The sequence below is a fragment of the Geotrypetes seraphini genome, chromosome 11 (assembly GCF_902459505.1).
Source record: "Geotrypetes seraphini chromosome 11, aGeoSer1.1, whole genome shotgun sequence".
Lineage (NCBI taxonomy): Eukaryota > Metazoa > Chordata > Amphibia > Gymnophiona > Dermophiidae > Geotrypetes > Geotrypetes seraphini.
The window spans coordinates 127487797-127513342 of NC_047094.1; the positions used below are offsets into that span (position 1 = coordinate 127487797).

At 41.3% G+C, this 25546-nt stretch overlaps 1 protein-coding gene across 1 annotated transcript in view; it reads left to right on the forward strand.

Annotated features, from left to right (window-relative positions):
• Positions 1-477: 477 nt before the first annotated feature.
• LOC117368883 (IgGFc-binding protein-like) overlaps positions 478-25546 on the forward strand; it is a 48677-nt gene continuing 23608 nt past the window's right edge. The window contains exons 1-4 of the mRNA XM_033962626.1: positions 478-522; positions 767-963; positions 3334-3452; positions 16304-16456. Coding sequence (XP_033818517.1) covers positions 478-522; positions 767-963; positions 3334-3452; positions 16304-16456 — 514 coding nt within the window. The remainder of the gene's footprint in view (positions 523-766; positions 964-3333; positions 3453-16303; positions 16457-25546) is intronic.

A 25546-nucleotide genomic window follows, 5' to 3' on the forward strand; every position in this document is an offset into this window, starting at 1 on the left:
GGCACTGGAATTGCAACTAGGTACCTGCTTTAGGGCCAGTTACAGAAACCAGGGGTATATGTTTGGGAAGGCCCATTTCTCAAAGAAGTAGGTTTTCTGCAATTTGCAAAAAGAGCAGTAAGTAGGTAGAGATCTAATTTCAGCCAGTAGCTCATTCCAGAATTTAGCTCCCAGATGTGCTCATGATTTTTTTTTGTATTTGCCATTTTTTAAAGTTGGATATACTAAGAGTTTGCTCTTATTGAGGGCAGTGGAAAGACTGTGGTCCAAGCTGAAAGAAGCTATAAAAATGGCAACCAAATACTATGTAAGGCAAGTTAATAAACGCAAGAGGAAAAAAAGAAACCGTTATGGTTCTCAAAACAGGTGGCTGAGAAAAATAAAGGCAAAAGAGGCAGCATTCAAGAAATACAAAAGAACGCATGAAGAGAAACATAGAAAAGAATACTGGATAAAACTCAAGGATTGATGAGAGAAATGCGATGGGTGAAAGTGCAGGCAGAAGAAAAAAGAGTTGGTGAGGTAAAGAGAGGAGATAAGATTTTTTTCAGGTATATTGGAGAAAGAAGAAAGACTAGAAATGGAATTGTGAGACTAAGATGCTGAGAACTGCTATGTGGAAAGTGATGAAGAAAAAATAAATGTACTAAACGAATACTTCTGTTCTTTGTTCTGTTCTTTATTCACGGAAGAAGAGTCTGGAGAAGGACCTCAGTTGGCTGACAACGATGTACCGTTTATGGGAATGGATTATATTATCACATAGTTCACAGACAAAAGTGTTTATAAACAGCTGGGAAAATTAAAAGTGGACAAAGCCATGGGACCAGATGACATCCATCCTAGGGTATTGAGGGAACTCGGAGAAGTTCATGTGGGACCTCTTGTGGATTCGTTTAATAAATCTTTGGAGACAGGAGAGGTTCTGGAGAAGAATGAATATGGTACCTCTTCACAAAAGTGGTAACAGAGAAAAAGTCAGAAACTACAGGCTAGTAAACCTCACTTCGGTGGTTGGAAAGATAATGTAGGCTCTGCTGAAAGAATAGTGAACTACCTGGAATTTGAATGGGTTACAAAATCTGAGACAATGGTTTCACCAAGGGAAAATCATGCCAAAGAGATCTGATTGATTTCTTTGACTGGGTAACCAGAGAATTCAATAGAGGATGTGCACTAGATATAGTCTACCTAGATTTCAGCAAAGGCTTTGACACGGTTCCTCATAGGAGGCTCATCAATAAATTTAAAAGGCTGAAGTTAGGAACCAGATGTGACTTTCTTCTAACTTTCGCAGGTCTCTTCTCCTATTTTTTGTTCCCTCCGGTGTGTACACTCTGTTGCAAATCTTCATGTCATCTGCAAAAATACATTCTTTTCCTTCTAATTCTTTAGAAATATCACTCACAAATATATCGAACATAACATTCTCCAGTACTGATACCTGAGACATGCCACTACGCACCTTTCTTTCCTCCGAGAAAATTCCATTTACCACCACATTCTGTCACCTGTCAGTCAATCAGTTTCTAATCCAAGTCACATCTGGTTCCTAACTTCAGCCTTTTAAGTTTATTGATGAACCTCCTATGAGGAACCGTGTCAAAGCCTTTGCTGAAATCTAGGTAGACTACATATAATGCATAAGTTACTATCAGACAGTATGACCACAAAGACTCTTCCAGTTCGTGCATATCAGCCTTTCACCCTTTATTTCATACAGCTCCTTTGGATTTCTACTCTGCACTTCTTTCCATTACATTTTAAATACCAAACATTAGACCATTCTTCTAATTTTTGTAAGTCATTTCACATGTTCTCTACTCTTTCTGGCATGTCTACTTCTTTGTAAATCTTCATTTCAGCCACAATATGACAAGCATTTCCTTTGGTAATATTGCTTACAAACATATTAGACAGAATTGGCCCTAGTACCAGTCCCTGAGTCATTCTGCCGTGACCAGGAAGTGACTTTAGAGGAAGAGCCGAGGCTGGCACAAGCAGCAGTTTGGAGCTGCTGTTCACCCTAGCAAAGAGTTAGAGGCATGAGGGAAGGGAAGGCATGTGCACAGCAGGGGAGAGGCAGAGAGGACTGGGGGAGTGGAGAGGAGGAGAGATGCCGGTTCCCGAGTCAGTTTGTCCCCTCACTATACCACTGGGAGTGGGTATCCCTCCTGCCAGGAGGGGGGGGAGGAGTCCCAACCTCTACATCTGGGTGCTGTGAGGAGGGTCATGGGGGCAGCCCACTAAATCACCAAGTGTTTTTTTTTGTGTTGGGGGGTTCAGTGGGTGGGGGGGACCAGGGGGTTTGGATGGCATTGGGTAAGAAAAAGGGAGGGTTCAAGGGCAGGCAAGAGATTTTTTGTGGGTCTATGCTATCATATAGCCATACTTTCCTGTCAGTGCCTGAGCCAATCAGCACTCAGGCATGACAGGAAAGTAAAGCTATGACAGCTCAGACCCTGCTGTTAAAATTTGCATAGGAAACAACGCATTTCCTTGCTGTGCATTACATGGAGAGCTCCTTCTAATACATTAGCATAAGAATCTCAGTAGCTGCTACAATGATCAGTAGCAGCCACAGAGAACCCTTTTGTGCATTGACAGGACAGCTTTCTATGCCAGTAAGAGTGCTTTAATAATTCTTACTACCACGGAAAGCTTTTTAGCATCAGGGCCTTAGCTGGCCAACCAATGAATTTTGGATTAACCAGCTATGTTTCTAGCAGCCAAAAAACCTTGGAAATTCAATGATGGTTGACGAATATGGCCTGGCATTAAATTTCCAGGTTTGCTACCAACTGAGAGAGATAGTGGAGCTGCCTTCCTCAATCTGAATATTGGGTCCATTGTCTTCAACTATTTGTATGCCATGAATATACACAACTTTTCTACAATCACTGTTTCATACATAGGGCCATTCGGATATACAAATTTCTATTTAAACATCTGCAAACACTATCTAACCCTTCCCAAATGGCCTCCTTAGTGTCCTAGCTGGTACTCTTGTGAAAGGCTTTGATGAAAAAGGACTTTACCTTGGGCTGACCTCTTTCATACCAGGGGGCCTTTGAGAGAGTGTGAATGCCAGAGCACAGAAACCAAACGTCTGTCTTTCTGCAGTGGGATCAATAGTGACAAGCCCAAGAAGAATGTTGTAAAGCTTCTGATCTACTGGAAAATCCTGTCCTTTTACGAGCAACCACAAAACACATTCATTTTTCCAAGCAGGGTTGACACAATAAGTGTGTGTTTTTGCATCTAAACTGAGCTGGTGGTCAATGGAGTGGCTTTGTTTCTCAATGCATTCAGAATTCTTGCAAAACCTAACAGCTGTCATGCAAAATTATACCTTGATGAGGATGAACAGACAGATAAACCAAGAGAAAACTATTCAGTATTTTTATGTGAGAATGGCCATAGTGTGGTTCTACAAGTAACAATGTCCAAAAGTGAGTTCAAGAACTGTTAAGTTCATAGTAGTTATATCTGGATGTTCCGGGGAAGTCCGATTAGATATTGTTAGATACTAAGCATGAACCATAGGTGGAATGGTCTCCTGTGGCATTTTCAAAATTTCTCTCATATATTTCCTAACCATTTCCAATGGAGCCACCAATGGTGATATAGGGAAGTTGATGAAACAGTATTTATCCTGTTCTGATTCTTTAGATATTTAAATTTTCTATGGAGAGCCAAATTATCTTTAACCAAAGTGCCACAAATATCTTGCAAATCACCACCCTTCCTCTCCAGTGAATCCACAATTGCAACTTGATGTTCCAGCTTCTGGGAATGATCCAAATTTTAGAAATCTCAGCATATTGAACACCAAAGTTTGAAGATAAATTAGATAAAAACTGATTGAGATAGTGCATTGTGTCCCATAAGGCTTCCTGTGTTATGATACTTGGGGCTCCTTTTACTAAGCTACGGTAGCATTTTTAGTGCGCGCTGCAGATTAGTGCGTGCTAACCCCCACGCTATGCAGATAAACTAATGTCAGCTCAATGGAGGCATTTGCGTCTAGCATGTGCGGCATTGTAGTGTGCGCTAAGCACGCGCTAAAACTGCTAACGCAGCTTAGTAAAAAGAGCCCTTGGTCTCTGTAGCATTGGAACTGCAACTGCTGGATTCTGTTCCACCTTCTTCCCATCAGAACTGCTCACATGCTTCTACAGTCGCGGAGCCAGTCCTGGGCTAGCAGCTCACACTGCTACTGGACTTCTCTTCAGGAAAGGCTGAAAGGAGTTGTGGGTTGAAACTAGATGGGACACAAAACTCCTCAGTCATAGTCTACCTCAGTGCCAGAACCAGGGTAGGCACTGAGGAACCTGGCAAACTTTTACCCTTCTCTTTTGTTTTTTTAATATAATTTTTATTGTAAAAGCAGTCAAATACACACAACCGTGGTCTGGCATACGACCACATAACAAGTATAACAACAAAGCAAAACAGTAGGAAAAAACTGATGCTTCATAGCAGAGGAGGTGTATTCATAACATCCGTGACACCCTGTGAGATAGATCCTTTCCTCTTTACAGAGAGTTTGCTTGATGCCTTCTTTCTCTGTCTAAGGCATAGGAAAGAGAAGGGCTCGAGAGTCATCCTCCCTGACCGGCGACTCTCGAACCCTTCTCTTTCCTATGCCTTAGACAGAGAAAGAAGGCATCAAGCAAACTCTCTGTAAAGAGGAAAGGATCTATCTCACAGGGTGTCTGCTCAAGATGCCATCTTGATTTCTCTCCCCAAATTATTTCTATTGTAATCTTTCACTTGGCCCCTTCCTCTGTAATATTGGTGTCATCTTCAAACCAGAGCCCTATTTTGTTCTTCACTTCTATGACCATATCCTAAATCATGTGTGCAATACTGCACTTATTTCTTGCTCTTTCACTCTGTTTCTTTTCTGCTTGACCAATGAAATCCTTTTTTATATGACCTTCCTCTAGTCCCTGGTTTCTTACATTTGCTATATTCATTATTCTGAAAGTCATTTCCTTATCTGTTCCCACAGAGGTAGCCTATATAAAATCTACTTCTCTTAGAGTCTGAATCAAAACTGCTCTGACTCCAAAATATTTCAGAGAGAGAACTGAGGCTGGCACGAGCAGCAATTTGGAGCTGCTGGTCGTGCTAGCAAAGAGTTAGAGGCATGGGGGAAGGGGAAGGGAAGGCAGATGCACAGTAGGGGAGGGGCATAGAAGGACCGGGGGAGCGGAAAGAAGTATAGGTGCCGGCATGTGGACTTGGTTATTTCTTATCTTCTGGTGTTATTTCTATTGCATCTACTAAGCCCAGACGTCAATGAGAACATTTTTTTACTTCAGTGCCTAGAAACTGCAGTTTAGATGGTTTCAAAGATATTAAAGAACTGATAAAACCATCAGCAGACTCTACAAATTAAGTCAAATTCAGATACAATGACCTTCAACTTAATGGATCTAGAGTCCTACCTTGAGTGAGATATCCTTTACTATACCCAGAAAGCTATGATTACGGTACATCTTCAACGGAATCTTAAAGTCTCAGTCTAGGATATACTGCACTGTATCCCCATATAACAATTCAGTTTAATCCCTTTTCTCTTAGCTTGTCCTTGATCTTTCAATTTATCATCAAATTTCCATTGAAGCCCACACTAATATCCAGGGTCATGCCAAGGACAGTGTGAGAGAGTACAAGGGGATAACTGAGAAATCACTCCTCTTCCACTATCTCCCCTGCAGTGACTGTGGGGCAGGAATGTAAGGGGGGAGGGTATTACACAGAGTGTGATTCCAGCTTGGGATGCTCCTGCTAGTATCAGAATCAGTTTTAGCCCAAAAATCTGATCACTGAAAAAAGGATAGCTTCAGTAGCAAAATAATGAAGTCAGCAACATACGGCAAGGCTATCTACCCCAGGTACAGGTACATTCAAAAGGAGGAATAAATTAAAGCATATTGCCTGAAACATGAACATTACCAATCTTATGAATTCTTGATTGCCTGTATGCAAGCTGTTAACAGGAAAGCACACACTAACAGCCAGGAATGCTTTCTGAGTACAGGTGCATTGCCCACAGCTGTCTCTTTTATTCACAGATAAACAGAGCAGTCTTGTCAAAGGCGTATACAGTCTTCTCTGTCATGTGTGTGTGTATGTGTGTGTGAACTTGAAGGGGCATGGCTTGTTTCTAAGTTTTAAGTACAGTAGGCGTCTCTGCCAGTCCATTGGCTGGGGAGCCAGGTAACACATTCTATATAAGGTAATAGCCATTAAATCATTTTAGCCAGGAGCTGCCTGCAGGTAAGCTGTATCTTAAAGCTTCTTAATACTATAATTTTGTAATGATTGGTGCATTTAGTGGCTCTGGATTTTTAAAAGCATTAAGCTAAAGGACCATGGATTTGATATACCACTTTTCTGTGGTACAATCAAAGTAGTTTACATTTATTATATGAAGGCAATTTCTCTGCCCCTAGTATGTTCACAATATAAGCTTTGTACCTGGGAGAATGGAGGGTTCAGTGACTTGCACAGGATCACAAGGAGCTGCAGTGGAAATTGAACCAGTTCCCCATCTTCTGAACCCATTGAACAGACCACTCCAGTTATATAAAAAGATTTATAAATCTCCAACACTGCTGAATTTGGAAAACGGTGGCATGTGCATAAATACTGATTGGTAGTAAAGTTTAAAAAATACAAATTTCATTTTCATGTCTCATGCTTTACAAAAATATGAGTTCAGGCAATGTTTAACTCTGTTATGGTTTAGAGAATGTCTATAGTTATGACTGGTTCATGGACAATATTGAATTGACTGTTTTATATAATAAAATTCTGGGGAAATCAACAAAGTAGGTAGACAAAGATGGCCAGGTTATATAGCCAATAAGAACTTCAAGGGTGAAAGTTCTTTTCTAAGGCAGTGATTCCCAACCCTGTCCTGGAGGAACACCAGGCCAATCGGGTTTTCAGGCTAGCCCTAATGAATATGCATGAGAGAGATTTGCATATGATGGAAGTGATAGGCATGCAAATTTGCTTCATGCATATTCATTAGGGCTAGCCTGAAAACCCGATTGGCCTGGTGTTCCTCCAGGACAGGGTTGGGAACCACTGTTCTAAGGCACCATATGAAGACAGGTCCATAGTAATCTTCTATGGATGCACTATGAGACATATAGACATACTATGATTTGTTCTGGATGTATGTGTGCATGTATGCGCATGTGCACAGAGGTATGAGGTATCATAACATATTTGCATTCTAGCAAATGCATTTTTAGATCTTTAAAAATATTGTCTATTCAAATAATTCCATTGGGTAGTTCAATTAGCTGTTTGTCAAGTCAAGAGTGTCCTTAGGATTAGCATGACCAGGCTCAAATATCTACACAGAGACACACACATTAAAACTTGCAACATGTCTCTGTTAAATATATATATATATATATATATCATAATCTAATTTGTTAAACCTGGGAGGGGGGAAGGGAGGAGGTTGTTAAATTTATTCACTAACTTTTGAAAAGGCACAGAGCTGTCTTTGGCAAAGATTCAAGGAAATCTGCTAGTAGATCCATGCAAAATCATTTCAATAGAACTAATTTGCAGATCTATCAATTTTTATTTTGACACAAGCAAAGCTGAAATGTTCCTGATTTGAGATCTAAATGAATACTTTCAGAAATAGTGTATTTCTATGCATTAAACTATATACATGCATGCACATCTATCAATAGATACAGACTTAAATATATACAGATATACAGTAAAACCTTGGATTGCAAGTAACTTGGTTTGCAAGTGTTTTGCAAGACAAGCAAAACATTTTATTAAATTTTAACTTGATATTAGAGAATAACACGGTGGCAGTTACCCGCGGCTAGCCATGGGTAACCCGCCGAAACGGTGGGGGGGGGGGGAGGGGAAAGTGCTCACTGCGGGCATAGGGACAAGGCCATCCACCGCCCTGTGGAGCAGTGAATGGCCTTGTCTCCGCAGTTAAGGGAGGGAAGGCGCATGGTTACCAATCGCGCGCGCACGGCCCCCTCCCTACTTACCTACAGCCAAATCTATCTATCTCCCTCCCTCCCCATTACCTTCATGGCGCTGTAGTAAAGAAACTTACTGAAGCCGGCGAAGTCTGCCTGCCTGCAGTCACGTGTGTTTGTGGGCGGAAGCTTCTCTTCTGACACAACTTCCGGTTGTGGCAGAGGAGAAGCTTCCGCCCACACACACGTGACTGCAGGCACAGACAGGCAGTCTCCACTGGCTTCAGTAAGTTTCTTTACTAATGCTCTGCGAAGGTAAGTGGGAGGGAAGGAGATTCTCGGGCCGCTGAAGGGCGGTGAGGTGGCGAGAGGGAAGGGTGGATGCTACAGGGATGGGGCGGTGAAGGGGACGGCGGGGACGGGGCAGTGAAGGGGACGGTGGTCTGGTGACGGGGAAGTAACGGGGACAGATTTTTTTCCCTGTGTCATTCTATACTTGATATACAAGCAATGTCTTGCAATACAAATACATACAGTATACACTCATCACAACTGAGCCGATGGTTCTTCTCTCTCTGACACTGCAAAAGTGTAGTGACTACTCTAAACAAGTAAAGTTTTGCAATACGAGTACATACAGCATACACGCATCACATCATCACAACTGAGCTGATGGTTCTTCTATCTCTGATACTGCAGGAATGTAGCGACTGTTCTAAATGAGCGAGATCTTGCCATACAAGTACGTATAGTATTTTGTATTAAAGTTTTTGAGTTGTGGAATGAATCGTCTGAGTTTCCATTATTTCCTATGGGGAAATCCACTTTGATATATGAGTGCTTTGGATTACAAGCATGCTTTTCCCTCCCTCACTCACACTCCTCCCTGGTCCAAGCTCTGCGCCAGAGTTAGGACCAGGGAGGAGTGTGAGGAACTGCAAAGGGACCTCGATAAGCTGGAGGACTGGGCAAACAAATGGCAAATGCGCTTTAACGTAGATAAATGCAAGGTCATGCACATAGGGAAAAAGAACCCATTGTTCGAGTATAAAATGGGGGGGAGATTGCTGGAAGACACCGGACTTGAGAGAGACTTGGGTGTGCTAGTGGATCCATCCATGAAACCATCCGCACAGTGTGCAGCAGCCTCGAAGAAAGCCAACAGGATGCTGGGCATCATCAAGAGGGGCATATCAACCAGGACGCGGGAAGTCATCGAGCGATGGTGCGCCCACATCTGGAATACTGCGTTCAATATTGGTCGCCGCACCTCAAGAAGGACATGGCAGTTCTTGAGAGAGTCCAAAGGAGGGCAACAAAACTGGTAAGAGGGCTGGAAAACTGCCCATATGCTGAGAGGCTGGATAAACTGGGGCTCTTCTCTCTGGAAAAGAGGAGGCTCAGGGGGGATATGATAGAGACCTTCAAAATACTTAGGGGCATAGAGAGGGTGGACAGGGACAGGTTCTTCAGACTAAAAGGAACGACAGGTACGAGGGGGCACTCAGAGAAACTGAAGGGAGATAGGTTCAAATCAAATGCAAGGAAGTTTTTCTTCACCCAAAGGGTCGTGGACAAATGGAATGCGCTCCCGGAGGAAGTGATCCGGCAGAGTACAGTACAGGGATTCAAACAGGGATTGGACAGATTCCTGAAGGAAAAGGGGATTGTGGGGTACTGAGGGAGGTGCTGGGGTGTTGCATAAGTATAGACAGCTCACCAGGTCGTGCAGGTGCAAGGCCGGAGGGTTAGGACATTGATGGGAAGATAGGACTTCGATGAGAAACCTAGAGGGCAAGGGGGCCCCTTCTGGTGATTAAGGCAGGTCATGACCTGTTGGGCCGCCGCGGGGGCGGACTGTTGGGCGGGATGGACCTCTTGTCTGACCCGGCAGAGGCACTGCTTATGTTCTTATGTTCTGGAACGAATTATGCTCGCAAACCAAGGTTTTACTGTATATCTAAAGAATATCTATCCATTTATCTAAGTAGATATCAGAGTAGACTGTTCGTATATGAGGCATATCTTGGAAAGTACCAGAACTAAATATTGTCTGATGTGCACTAGCTACGTTTGATAAATGGCCATCAAATAATAATTCACATTTTATGCCAAGTGTGTATGCTGTCACTCTCTAGACCCACAGAGAGAAACACAACAGCTGGCTTTCCTTTACTATTCAAATCAGGTATGATGAAAAGTTGAGAGTGCAATATTCAAAATTTTTCTTGACAGAAGGGATTCATTTTATAAAATAATTTTTCTCATTAAGAATATAAGAATAGCCATACTGGGTCAAACCAATGGTCCATCTAGCCCAGTATCCTGCTTCTAACAGTGACCAATTCAGATCACAAGTGCCTGGCAGAAACCCAAAAAGTAACTCACAAGAAAGGTCTTAATAAATCTATTATCCACATTACACTAAGTCATTACAATACAGAGAAAAGGGGGCAATATTCCAACTGAACAAAAAATCTTTAATGTTATTCTTCTAATGAACAAATCACAGACTCTTAATTTTAGGACTAAAGTAAACCCAAATAGTAGCAGCATTCCATACTACCGATCCCAGATCAAGTAGTAGCTTCCCCCAAGTTGGTCTTATTAGCAGACAGGAACTTGTCCAAACTATTTTTAAACCCAGCTATACTAACCGCTGTAACCGCATCCTCTGGCAATGAGTTCCAGAGCTTAATTATTCATTGAGTGATAAATATATTTCCTTCTATTTGTTTCAACGGTATTTCCAAAAAATTTTATTATATCTCCTCTGGTCTTGAAATTTTCTGAAAGAGTGAAAAATCGATTCATTTTACACACAGAAATGACTAGTAAAAAAAATTCTATAGGTGTAGATGTGCATATAGGTATACATGTTTTCTGTGCATTTGGCATTCTTATGGTTATTTGAAAGGAAGTGGGCAAAATTTAGGGTATACTTTATAAATGCATGCACATACATAGGGGGTAATTCTGCAATTGAGCACCTCCATTTAGGTACCCTGAGGACAAGTAATAAAAGGCTTTTCTGCGGTATAGTGACATCTGGGTGCCCAGATTCTGTTCTACAATACTAGCATAGCCTAGTATCATCATGCCTTACGTTATGAGTTTGCAGTTACAGCAGTCACAGATCTGGCATAGCTGTGGGCATATAAGTACAGCAGGAACACACATAACTTCCAGTACTTTGTAAGTTATATGCATAAGTGGGAACCCTGCCTATGCTTTGATCATGTATATGCTTCCTTGCATTTATGTACTATGCCACTCATGCACACCATTACACAATAGCACTTAGATAGCCTGCTTGCACTTTTGAGCTCTTATGTGCATAAGTTCAAGTATTTGATATATCTACACATACAAGGGGTGTATATATGGACAGCTAGAATATAGACTTGCCTTTATAAAGTACATGTACATGGATATACCTGTCCAGAAGCAACATTTGTACTCTAATATGGATTATTTTTGAAGCTATGTGCTCTTTATAATCTATAAAGACTGATTCATTCCAGTCTATATTTATTTTGCTTCGTATTCAAGAGTAGTATATACGCTGGGATATACTAAATGGCAGTAGAGGTTTCTACTGCAAGCCAGCGAGTTAAATGTTCCACGCTCATAGAATTCCTATGTGCGTTGGAGCATTTATCTCACTAGCCCGTGGTAGAAACTTCTTCCACCGTTTCGTAAAAGGAGCCCATAGTTATTCGTGAATTCTTATAAACTGGCCATAGAATAGGCATGTTTTGGATTTTCTTTATATTGCCCTGATATAAAATTACCCTCCACTGGACCCACATCACAAAGGGAAAGGACAAAGGCTGGGAGATGTTGTAGCTGGCTGATGTGTGATGATGTCATTTTGGAGTCAAACAGGTGCTTAAAGCCATCAGTTACTGAATTTTATAAGAGAACTTCCATAGTGAAGTTTCCTATGGACTTGCAAGCTTAATATACATTTTTGAAGTTGTCCTATGGAAGGATACCTAGGAAGAAAAGATGCATAGAACAACCTGCCTAAAATATTCCACACAAATTTTCCTCTGCTCTGATGCAGGTATAGATCTGTGCATATATGTATGTATTTGATAAAATACCCACGCAAGCAAAAATTCCATTCCTTCTGCACCCATCATCTGCCCCAGGAATGCTTATACCATGTCGGTGCAGATCTTTCAGGACCCTATAGTCTTGAGAAATTTTATAAAAACTTATTTGAGAACATACAATGCAGTTTTATATGTTCAAATCACATATAAAATTACCCCTTTTCTCCTAAAAATATCTACTATAATTTTTATGCAAGACCCACAAAAAAGAGATGACCAATTAATCCCCCCTTTTACTAAGCTGCAGTAGACGTTTCTACTATGGCTCGGGGTGTTAAATGCTCCAATGGTGCTCTGATGCTCATAGGAATTCTATGAGTGTTTGAACATTTAGCACTCTGGAGTCTGGTAGAAACATCTACCATAGCTTAGTAAAAGGATGGGTGTGTGTATGTGTGTGTGTGTGGGGGGGGGGGGGGGGTGGTAAATGAATAGATTGAGTGCAATAATAAATGAAGCTCTTTAATTATTTGAACAGTTCACATAGATTGAAAATTAGGACTCCACATGGGCTGTGTTTCTGCATACCCACAAGCATCAGGAGTCAATGAAAATCTGACACCTGGTTGGATGGAGTGAAAAGTCACTACTCGGGCTGGAGGAGGGTCATGAGCGGAGTTCCGCAGGGGTCAGTACTGGGACCGCTGCTGTTCATCCCCGTTTCCAGGTCATTAATAAATACATTGAAGTGTAAAGTTATAAAATTTGCGGATGACACTAAACTCTGTAGAAGGGTTAGAACTGCGGAAGAGTGTGAAGACCTACAAAGGGACCTGAACAAACTGGAGGAGTGGGCGATTAAATAGCAGATGAACTTTAATGTAGGGAAATGCAAGGTCATGCATATAGGGAGAAAGAACCCGATGTTCAGCTACCAAATTGGGGGATTAGTATTAGAGGGAAGTAACCTTGAAAGAGATTTGGGTGTACTGGTGGACACAACAATGAAGTCAATGGCACAATACGCAGCAGCTACGAAGAAGGCAAACAGAATGTTGGATATTATTAAGAAGGGTATTACGACCAGAATAAAAGAAGTCATCCTGCCGTTGTATCGGGCAATAGTGCGCCCGCACCTGGAGTACTGTGTTCAGTATTGGTCATCGTACCTTAAGAAGGATATGGCAATACTTGAGAGGGTCCAGAGGAGAGCGGCACGAATGATTAAGGGCATGGAAAACCTTTCATACACTGAAAGATTGGAGAGACTGGGGCTCTTCACCCTGGAAAAGTGGAGACTCAGAGGAGACATGATAGAGACCTACAAGATCATGAAGGGCATAGAGAGAGTAGAGAGGGACAGATTCTTCAAACTTTCAAAACATAACAGAACAAGAGGGCATTTGGAAAAGTTGGAAGGGGACAGATTCAAAATTAATGCAAGGAAGTTTTCCTTTACCCAGCGTGTGGTGGATACCTGGAATGCGCTTCCAGAGGGCGTAATAGGACAGAGTACGGTACTGGAGTTCAAGAAAGGATTGGACAATTTCCTGCTGGAAAAAGGGATAGAGGGGTATAGATAGAGGGCTACTGCACAGGTTCTTATGTTCTCATGTTCTTATGTTCTTACATTTATAGGTTTAACTGTAGAGAGTGCCCTCTTGGTCGCTCTACCTTGGAGAGGGTGAACAACCTGGCTTTATCTACTAAGTCTATTCCCTTCATTATCTTGAATGTTTCGATCATGTCCCCTCTCAGTCTCCTCTGTTCAAGGGAGAAGAGGCCCAGTTTCCCTAATCTCTCACTGTACGGCAGCTCCTCCAACCCCTTAGCCATCTTAGTTGCTCTTCTCTGGACTCTTTCGAGTAATACCGTGTCCTTCTTCATGTAGGGCGATCAGTGCTGGACACAGTACTCCAGGTGAGGGCGCACCATGGCCTGGTACAGCGGTATGATAACCTTCTCTGATCTGTTTGTGATCCCCTTCTTTATCATTCCTAGCATTCTCCAACCCCTTAACCTACTCTTGTATCTCTAATTTTGTACATTGAACTCTACTAAGGATCACTTATTAGGAAATAGCTTTCAATTATTTCCATTGGGAGGTTTTTCAGTCTGTGGGAAGCTCTTGATAATAATTATAGAGTTCACCATGGTATATCCACTATTAAAGTGCCCCCTAGAGCGCACTATATGGTTTACCTGTAAACATCATTTATTATCTTTCCATATTTTAAACTTTTAATTACCTCAAGTTCAGTGTGCAAAAATACAATAGAGATTTCTAAAGTGTTCAGTGCAAAATCACACAAATCATTTAAACCCACTACTGTTTCATAATAAGAGAAAGTTTCCTCATTCCAAGTCATAAGTTATTTTAAAGGGAACTTATCTCATGATGTCCACCGATGCTCAATAACTTCCTCAAAGGGGATGCCTCAGCTTAATGCCCTACAAAGCACCCCGTTTTGTTTCCTTCCTCAGGGGCAAACTCAGGGGCACAACCTGCTGTATTCTTGAAATCGGTGGGGCATAAAGTAACTGGGGTCTAACACTCTTTTCAATCAAGAAATAGTCACGTGAACGCACCTCTCAACCAATGAACTGCTGACGGCATGTGGCTTTGAAAAAGATGTTAATATCTAAACATTCCAGCTGTCAAACACTCCATGTCATCATTCATGCCATGGGGGGGGGGGGGTGAAAATGACAATGTGTAATTCCAGAATTGTTATCTTGATAATAAAAAATATTTTTATCACCCTGGAATGAGGGAGAAATCTGTTCAATGACACTCCAGCACATATGTTGGAAAGTATGTTATTTTTCAACACTGTGGCTCACCATCAGAGCATTCTGACGTTTGATCTAAAGACAGCTCTGATGTTCTGTCATCCGTGTTTGGACTGATCGAGTTGTACTGCCCACATATAATTCATTACAGATACATTGCATCACATATACAACAAATGTGAAGTCACATGACATATTGTTTTTTAAGTACAAGGTTTGCTTCATTTGAGGATGAATCCAACTGTTATCCTCTAGAGTGTGACTACACAAAGAACAGTGACCACAAGCTGTGTGTCCCATTGTGGTCTCATGAAGAAGTTTGTTTGATGTTTGTCCTTACTAGTCTATCAGCCAAATTTCTACCCCTTAGTGAAGGCTATACAGGGATGTTCCCGAAATACCTCATGAAGTTGCAACACATGCCAGTGTTTGTGTATGCTTCAAGAGATCTTATGTGCTTGGACAGAATAAGAGCGTGCATACACTTGTTTGTTGGTATTGACTCGAATTGATTCACTTAATAATAGATCACTATTAGCATACTTAGCGCTCAAAAAAGCTTTGTGTGTAATGTTCTTTGGATATCCCCTCTCGGAAAGTTTTGCTGTAAGAATATCAGCTTCTGTGTAAAAATGTGACATGGATGTGCAAATGCAACGTATTCTGAGAAACTGTCCAATGAGGAGAGCTTTTCTCAAATTGTGAGGATGGCAGCTTGTGTATTTCAGGTAATTATTTTTCTCTGTGGCCTTATGATGTACCTTTGTGCTCAGTCCTGTGCTGGTCTTCATGATTTCCATGTATAGAAAGACAACAGGGTGCATATCCCACCTGAATCTTGGGTATTTAACTAAATAATAAACCTTTGTAGATCTGTGAGTGATCCCGCCCATATAAAGAATACATGGATGCAGTTATACCAGGCTATAATCTGTTCAGGAAAGACAGGGTAGGAAGAAAAGGAGGGGAGTAGCATATATGTTAAAGATCATATTAAAGCCACACAATTGCAGGATCTACAGGGCAAGGAAGAGGTAGTGTGAATCAATTTGAAAAGAGGGAATGGTGAATATATTTACAATGGTGTGATATACAGGCCTCCACAGACGGAAGAAGTGGACAGAGATTTAATAGTAGACATTCAGAATATATCTAAAAAGGGGAAAGTTTAGGTGATTTAACATGACGTTTGTTGATTGGAGCATCTCTATTGTGGGATCTTCTAGAATTAGGAAGATTGGAGGGGATGGGGAAGGTTAGTAGCACTAAGAGGAGTTGGTGAACAGGAGTCATTGGTGAGGGGAGGGAGTGAGAGTTGTCCTGGATATGATGGAAGATAGATAAGGAAGGGTGAGATTTTTTATGGGGGGGGGGGGCAACAGGTGGAGGATGATTGATGGGTGAGTCTATATATCTTGGAAAAATTTGATATTCTTCAAATGTCCCAATCTGGATTTCGCTCAGGATTTAGTACTGAAACTGTAATCGCTTCATTGATGGATCATCTTCATGAGCTGTTCAGCGTGGAATCCAGTGCATTAATACTTCAGTTGGATTTGAGCACTGCATTTGATATGGTTGACCACGAGATTCTGTTGGACTGTCTGGACTCAATCGGTATTTCGGGAAATGTTAGTAAATGGTTTCAGGGTTTTTTTAAAAAAATAGATCCTATCAGGTATACAGTGCTGGTAAATATTCTGTTTCTTGAAATAATCCTTGTGGGGTTCTACAAGGTTCTCCATTATCACCAACTTTGTTTAACATTTACCTAGTTGCGTTGGGTAATGTATTGCAAAATCTGAAGGTTAAATTGTACATCTATGCCAATGATATTACTATGCTTGTCCCAATGATGTCATTTACAGCAGATATAAAACATCAGAGTTCAGTAATTCTGGCACAAATAGAGAAATTGACCATTAATTTTAAATTCAAACTTAACCCCAAAAAAACAAAGTTCTTTTTAGTTTGTCCAAATGATAATATCAATGAAAATGTACTTCATCTTAATGGACATAATTTCCCGATATCTAATACTATTAAAATATTGGGTGTTGTGTTAGATCGTCATCTTACCTTAGAAGTTCAAATGGATTTAATGATAACGAAATTTTTTTCTGTCCTTTGGAAATTGCGTATGATTAAGAAATAGTTTGATTTAGAGTCATTTAGGCTATTGGTTCAGAGTTCAGTCTTCAGTCCTGTTTGTCTTGGACTATTGTAATATAATTTATTTGGGATCTCATAAAAAAATTCTTAACAGATTAAGAATAATACAAAACTCAGCGGTTCATTTGATCTTCGGTCTGTAAAAACACAGTCATGTTAGCTCTTATTATAGACAGCTTCACTGGTTACCGTTTGATGCAAGAGCTTTATTCAAATTTGGTTGCATCTGCTTTAAAGTATTATTTAGTTTAGCTCCAGCTTATCTTGTCTCTCATTTTGAATTTCATAAAACAAATGTGAATACACACAAATCTTACTGGTTTGCATTTCCATCACCTAAAGCTTGTCATTATACAAGATTTTTTGATCAAACTTTAGTATTCCAAGCTAGTAAAATGAACACCCAGTGGAGTATCTTAATTCCTCAAGCTCTTCATGGAGGTAGTTAGAGGGGTGGGCCATTAGTGTGGGCAGACTAGATGGGCCGTGGCCCTTTTCTGCAGTCATGTTCTATGTTTCTATGTTTCTAATCTTACCATGCTTTTAGAAAAACACTGAAAACCTACTTGTTTGATAAATTCATATCTTAATTGTTTTAGTATTGTATTTATATGTCATGTGGTGCATTTATAAGATTCGCTGATTGTCCAGCTTTTCTTGATGTAAACCACCTAGAACTCATTGGTATGGCGGTATACAAAAATAAAGTTTATTATTATATAATTATTACAATGTGAGCCTAGGGGTGGGTGGGTTGAGGGGAAGGTGGGAGGGTCTAAGCTGAGTTCATAGTGTGGCTGTGGAGACTATCTCCTAGAAGTAGGTTATATTTTAATGATGGGCATTTTTCAGAAGTGTCCCTGAAGAGAGCCAGAAGTGGCAAGAGATGAGAGTTGGATTTATATCAGTGCAGAAGAATTGTTAATGGTTTGGGTTCAAAGGCTTTAGGCAGGAGTCTAGGAAGACAAAAGAGAGAGAAACAACAATGAACTACAAAGTAAATGCATTAGTCCCTATCCATTTTCAGAGGATTGTGTTTATGAGGAGTCAGCTAAATTAAAGGTAGACAAAGCAATGGGACCAGATGGTGTACATCTGAGGGTGCTGAAAAAATCTAGGAAAGTTTGATGGCTCCGATGACTGACCTTTTCAATGCTTCTCTAGAGTTGGGAGTGGTACCAGAGAACTGGAGAAGGGCGGATGTGGTCCCTCTATACAAAAGTTGAAGTAAGAAAGAAGTAGGGAATTACAGGCCAGTAGGTCTGACTTCTGTGGTAAACAAATTAATGGAAACACTTTTAAAACAGAGAATGGTCAAGTTTCTAGAATCCTGTGGATTATAGGACCGGAGGCAACATGGATTCACTAGAGCTAGGTCTTGTCAGACAAATCTGATCAATTTCTTTGACTGGGTGACAAGAGAATTGGATGTAGTTTGCTAAGTGTGGTATATTTAGATTTTAGCAAAGTCTTTGACAGTGTTCCACACAGACTTCTAATAAATAAACTGATTATTCTAAAAAAGCTTTTATCAGTTTTACAGAACAGTCTCAGTAACTCAGGTTCTTAGCTAAAAGAAATCTGGTTTAAACAGAGAGGCTTTTCTCCTTGCTTGATTGAAGGCATCTGCCTTCTGCCCTCAGGGAACAGGCAAATACAAACATAGTTCTTATATCCAAAATGGGTTTGTTTCCTCCCTTTACTCAGGGACTGACCCTCATACACTCCTGTGGGATAATTACCTCTATTGGCAGGTCAGAAATAATCATGGCCTCCTCCATAACAGATCTGCCAGTAGCTGTTAACAGGATTGGCAGTTTTCAGTCATTTCAATGTCTTGGCTGATGCCTAGCTGAGGAGAATGGCTAGGGTTACCAGACGTCCAGAGTTCCATGGACATGTCCTCCTTTTGAGGACATGTCCAGGGTTCCAGATGGCTTTTCAAAACTCAGCGGTTTTGAAAAGGTTCCTGACAAAATGCACACACGGTATGCCCAGATGCCTTCTGGGGTGGGGCAAGAGGGTGGAATAGGACATGACAGAGGCAGCACTGGGCAGTCCTGGGGGCATGGCCATGGGTCTGGATTTTCCTGAAGGAAAATCTAGTAACCCTAGGAATGGATCCTCCCTCCACCTTCCTGTCTTCCTGCCTGCTCTCTTGCCCATCCTTCTGCCTGCTCTTCTGCCCGTCTTCCTCCCTCTGATTCAAGGCTCTGTTGTTAAGCATGTCAAAATCCTACTCCTTTCTCCTAGGAAGGTGAAAGGGTTATAGCTCTCTTGGGAGTTGAACCTTGCTTGTCCTGGGCTGCTTGTGCTGAGAATGCCTTAAAGGGCCATGCTTCCAATTCTCAGAAAAAAAACGTAACAGGCTTTTTAGTATCTAAACTGGTATGGCACATTCTGCTAGGTGACACTAGGCTCATACCTTTCTTGCTCTGCCTCACTGTCTGAGAGGTAGTCAGCCAATTCCAAAACTTTACTCTTGACCTGGTCAGCTCTTCTGACCAGGGACTGTGTTTTGTTTCTACTTAACCCTGAGACAAAGCCAGGGCTGGCAATGGGTTTGTCACAATACAGAAACTGTGTCTGAATTCAATAAAAGCTGGGATAGGCACGTGGGATCTCTTAGAGAGAGGAAGAGATAATGGTTACTGTAGATGGGTAGACTGGATGGGCTATGTGGCCTTTATCTGCCATCATGTTTCTAAGTTTCTATGATCGTTGTGGTCAACAATTTTAAATAGTTTGACACTACCATCTACTCATTTGGTAAGGTTAAAATCTACTCAAAACTCTGCCTTTTTTGCATCGTTGTAAGTCTACCTATACCAAATTTACAGCTTCTTTAAAAAACCTATTTATTTGGATTGGCATATCCTTCCTAGTTTTGTTTTTATCATATGGTTTTAATCTTTAATTGGGATCATACAGCAACTAAATTAATAATTTTTTTCCTCTTATTTTGTTTCTTTTCTTTACACTTGTACTATAATTATTGTCGTTCTTTTCCTTTTTAATTGATGCACACCGTGCTGATGCTGTAACAAAGAGTGGTATATAAATATTAATAAACATAAACAGTCAGGGCCATAAATCCTTTCATAACAAGACCAAAAACTTTATTAAGACACATGCGAGTCCAACTTGCCCAAATTTTGACAGAACACCTGCATCAATCAATCTATACAAAATAGACAAATCCTTTAAATACTTACCTCCAGAGGTTATTATTCTATTTCTCTTGTATTCTGTTTATTACATTTTAGAAAGCTCTCCAATGATTGTTTTTATATGTGTTAACTTAGTTCTTTTATATTTTCCAGCAATGGCTACAACAGTTTTCCAAATATGGACCTCCCTAGCATTCCTATGGGGTAAGTGTTAAGTTGCACTAAGAAGGAATACATTTTGCACTAAGAAGGAATACATATAGCTAATAATAACTATTGCTGGCTTCATGCAGTAAGTGTGACTCTTTGCTAATAATTGGAAAACATGGCTATCCATTCAGCTAAAAACAGACCAGCCGATATTCAGCAGTACTTAGCCGACCGGGAACGGCTCCCGGCCAGCTAAGTACCGATTACCCAACTACAAGTATCTGCTAATACTCAGTGCGAGATAGCCTGCTGAATATCCAGATCGCTAGCTAGTCTGGTAACTGTTTATGTTGTGCAACCACCGATATTCAGCAACTGGTTGGCTAAGGCATGCAGCCAGATAGACCCAAGTTTTCAAGTTTATTATTTTCTTGATATACCATCTATCAAAAAATATCTAGGCGCTTTAAATTTAAAAGCAAATGTTAAAAAGAGGGGGGGGGATAAGGAATCCATCACAGGAATTAGTGAGTGGGTGAGTACATAACTTGATACTGACATCATAGGGAAGGTAGGTACACGAGGTTGTCAAAAAATACATCGAGATAAATATATATATAAGAGAGAAAGGGTTGGATAGAACATGAGGGCTAGTTTGCCTTCAGAGAGGCATTTGAAGTTGAGAACCTGAAGTGGAAATTATTTCAGGGAAAACAGACGGGATCCTACTGAATATCGGCTTGGCTGGCTAAGTCCGCGGTGGTAAGCTTTAAACTGGAAATTCAATGCCAGTGGCCAGATATGGTGCTAGCATTGAATTTCTGGGATAGCCATGGCCCACGGGAAGTACCCAGATTGCCTTCTGCAGGCTGAATATAAGGGCTACAATAAATAAGTGGATACACACAGATTGTTCAGTAATATTTCAGTACTGACCATAATGGACTTCCATCGCTTTCGAAAATTGAGCTTGGACTTCTGTTATTGAAAGATAAATGCTGTCTTTTCATTCTTGAGATGGCACCCCCACCTCATCCATTCTTGGTCTACTGCATAATCTGTTTCAGTTGTTGACAAAGCCATGTCCTTGTTCTCTCCTGTTGGATGCAATTGAAAAGTATCAAATGCTTCCCATTCCTCCTACTTCCATATTACTGGAGGTTATGGGTGGCTAGTGAAGCCCCTAAATCAGAGTGAAAGGGGGGACTCCTGAAACCCTAAAGGCTCTGAGGGGTGGGATCTGCTTTGGAGCCCATAATTGTTCTCTTATGTCAGACGTGGCCAACCTTTCACACAGCAAGAAATAATGAGCTAATATTCAGCTGACACCAGTCATAGCGTTACCAGATGTCCAGGAAAACCCTGACATGTGCTCTTTTTAGAGGACTGTCCGGGCTCCCAGATGGACTTTCCACAACCCGGCATTGTCTGGTTTAGTGCTGCTAAATATTGGTGGTTGGCTGGTGACAGTTGAGTTAAACAGCCAAAAATCTCTCTAGCTCACTTAAATTACTCTGAATATTGGCTCCCTAGAATTTACAGAATCTAACATTTCAAACAGGTAGGGGAGGGGGTAGAGAGAGGGGAAAGGAGAATCCCCACCAGCCTCTTTTACACACACTCTATCAGTCTGTCTGCTTCTATCTCTCTCTCAGTATACTCTACCCTGTTGCCACTGGTATCTCCGTGCTTTCACCCTGTTCCTTTTATTGTTTTCCCTCCTCCTCTCAATTTTCCCTCATCCATACCAAACTCCCTCATTCTTCAAACAAGTGAGCCTCCAGGCATTTGTGCTTATAGGTATTTCACAGTACTATGAATTTAAACCCCCACAAGCTACTGAAATTGTGTATTTTCAGGTACAGTAGGTAATTATTTGTCCCTCGAGGGCATATAATCTAAGTTTGTACCTGAGGTAAAGGAGGGTTAAGTGACTTGCCCAGGGTCATAAGAAGGATCTGAGTAAAATGACAAGTCAGATACCTGTGTCTCATGGAGGAAGCACCTTCACAGTACTTTCTCCTAGTACATGGGTTCTCAACCCAGTCCTTGGGACATACCAAGCCAGTCAGGTTTTCAGGATACCCACAATGAATATTCATGTGATACATTTGCATGTACTGCCTCCAAAGTATGCAAATCTATTGCATGCATATTTATTGTGGATATCTTGAAAATCACACTGATTTAATGTGTTCTGAGGACAGGGTTGAGAACCACTGATCTAGTATGATGTCTGGTATGCTTTGGATGTTAGTGAATTTCTTGCCCCTCTACCGTACCATGCCATGTGATCCCCTGGGCTAGACAGCCCATTTCAGTTCCTTCTTAGCTTTACCCCTTATACAACTGTCTTATACAACTTCTTAGCTTTACCCCTTATACAACTGTCTATGCAGTTCTTGCGTCTTAGCTTGGCCCTTACTACTGTAGTGGTGGCCTAGTTCCAGCCCCAACTAGCAGAAGAGCAGAGAAGGTGGCCACAGTGTTTCTTCTCCTTCTGCTAGTATATTAGTATCTCTTCTGCTTTGCACCATTGTTTGTACCACAGCAAATTGTATTCTATGGAAATCTACAGATCATAGTGTGACTTAATAAATGGTATGCGGGCAGGAGAACAACTGCTACTCCATCCTATGTATATTTTTATGAAGGTGGAGTCTTCAAAATTGCACACAATATTCCAAATGGGGCCTCACAAAAGACATATACAAGGGCATTATCATTTCCCTTTTCCTACTGGCCATTCCTTACCCAATCTCTCAACCACTATGTTACACAAGTCTGTCAGTGAGCTGTCTCCTATAATACCATTTTCTCCTGAGCTCTAGGTATCCTCTCCATGTTCTGTAAAGCATGCCAAACCCTAGCCCTGGCTGACTTCTAAAAGCTGCTACTTATATCCCTGTGCCAGGTCTGCTGAATATCTTTGGCTCAAATCTCACACTCATGCTGACTGCATACATTTCAAATTCCTCCTAACCTCCTTACAGTCTGCTCTTTCACTTGCCAAACAAGACTACTACTGTACTTCCATTTAATTAACTCTCTCAGCTCCAAGCTTTGCCATCTCTTTGCACTACTCAAAGTGCAATCACTTCCAACTCCTCCATTACTTTCCCCCCAGCCTATGGCTGAATCTTGAGTTCTCAACCAAGTCACTTCCATCTCTTCCTCCCCCAGCCCACTCTGTCAACCCTTCTTCAGCTCTTGCTGCCTTTTCTTCCTTTCCTGAAATTACTAAAGAAGAAACTGCACATTTTCTTTACTCCTCCAAACTCACTACCTTCTCCTCTGATCCAGTTCATACCCATCTACTCAGCACCATCTCTCCTACTGTCATCCCTTCCATTTGTCACTTCTTCAATCTATCACTTTCCATTGCAGCTGTCTCTGATAACTTCAAACATGCTATAATTGCACCACTACTCAAAAATCCTTCACTAGATCTACCTGTCCTTCCAATTATTGCCCCATCTCCCTCCTTTTCTTCTTTTCCAAGCTACTTGAATATGTTATTCATTGCCATTGCCTTGACTTTCTGTCATCCCTAGCTATTCTTGATCCACTCCAATCAGGCTTTCACCCTTTGCACTCTATGGAAACTTCCCTTGCTAAAGTCTCTAATGACCTATCCCTGGCCAGATCCAAAGGCCTCTATGCTATCCTCATCCTTCTTGATCTACCCACTGTTTTTGACATTGTAGACCACCACCTTCACCTTGATACATTGTCCTGACTTGAATTTCAGGGTTCTGTTCTTTCTTGATTCTTTTCTTAACTCTCACATTGCACCTTTAGTACATGCAGTGGTGGATTCTCCTCCACTGCTATCCCACTGTTGAGGTATCCCAAGGCTCTGTTCTGGGACCTCTTCATTTCTTCAACTATACTCATTCCCTTGATACTCTGATCTTCTCCCATGGTTTTCAATATCACCTCTATGCTGATGACTCCCAGATCTACCTCTCTGCAGCAGAAATCTCTATAAGAATCTAGGTCTGAGTCTTAGCCCGCCTGCCTAACATTGCTGCCTGGATGTCCCACCATCACTTTATAACTAAACATGGCCAAGACTAACATCCTGTTTTACAAAACCACACAGCAACAGCCCCGAAGCCATTTAAATCTCTATGGGCTTCAGGGCCATTACCACACAGCAGCCGCTAGTGCAGCTTTGTAAAACAGGCCCTAAGCTACTTATCCTTCCACCTAAATCTACCTCTCCTCCTACTCTCTAACTCAGTAGATAACATTCTCATCCTCCCTGTCTCTTAAGCTTGCAACCTCGCAGTCATCTTTGACTCCTCTCTATCTTTCTCTGCACAACAGATCACCAAAACCTGTCATTTCTTTCTCGATAGCATTACCAAATCTGATCCTTCCTCTCTGAGCACACTATCAAAACCCTTATTCATACCCTTATCACTTCTCACCTAGACTACTACAACCTGCTTCTCACATGTCTTCCTTTAATCCATTCAAAATTCTGCTGCACGCCTTATGTTCCACCAGAGTCGCTATGCTCACATCACCCCTCTCCTCAAATCACTTCATTGGCACCCTATCCATTTCCGCATACAGTTCAAACTCCTCTTATTGACTTACAAATGCATTCACTATGCAACTCCTCAATATCTCTCCTTTCTTATCCCTCCCTATGCTCCTCCCCAGGAACTCTGTTCATCAGGCAAATCTCTCTTATCTGTACCATTCTTCTCTACTGTCAACTCTAGACTATGTTCCTTCTATCTTGCTGCTTCATACGCCTAGAACAGACTGCCTGTGTCAGTACGTGAAGCTCTGGCCCTGGTAGCATTCAAATCAGTAAAAGCCCATGTTTTCGAGGTTGCTTTTAACTCCTAACCCCCACTCACTTGTAAAGCACCCATGCCTGAGAAACTCCCTGATCCCCTACTTGTCCTGTTTGTTTGATTATATTGTAAGTTCTTCTGAGCATTGACTCCCTCTAGAATGTTTTAATGTACAGCACTATGTACATCTAGATGTGCTATAGAAATGTTAAATAATAGATAGGAAGAAGATGCTAGAGATGGCTAGGAAGAGATAGAAGAATTGTGTGCCCAGTCATGCTTTGTCCATACTCAGTTCCTGTGCACTGATCCTGATCATTGCTTTCATAAGAGGTAAGCCTAAGAGAAACAATCTCACTAGTAAGAAGAAATCTAAGCATGCCTTCTTGTGCACTGCCTCT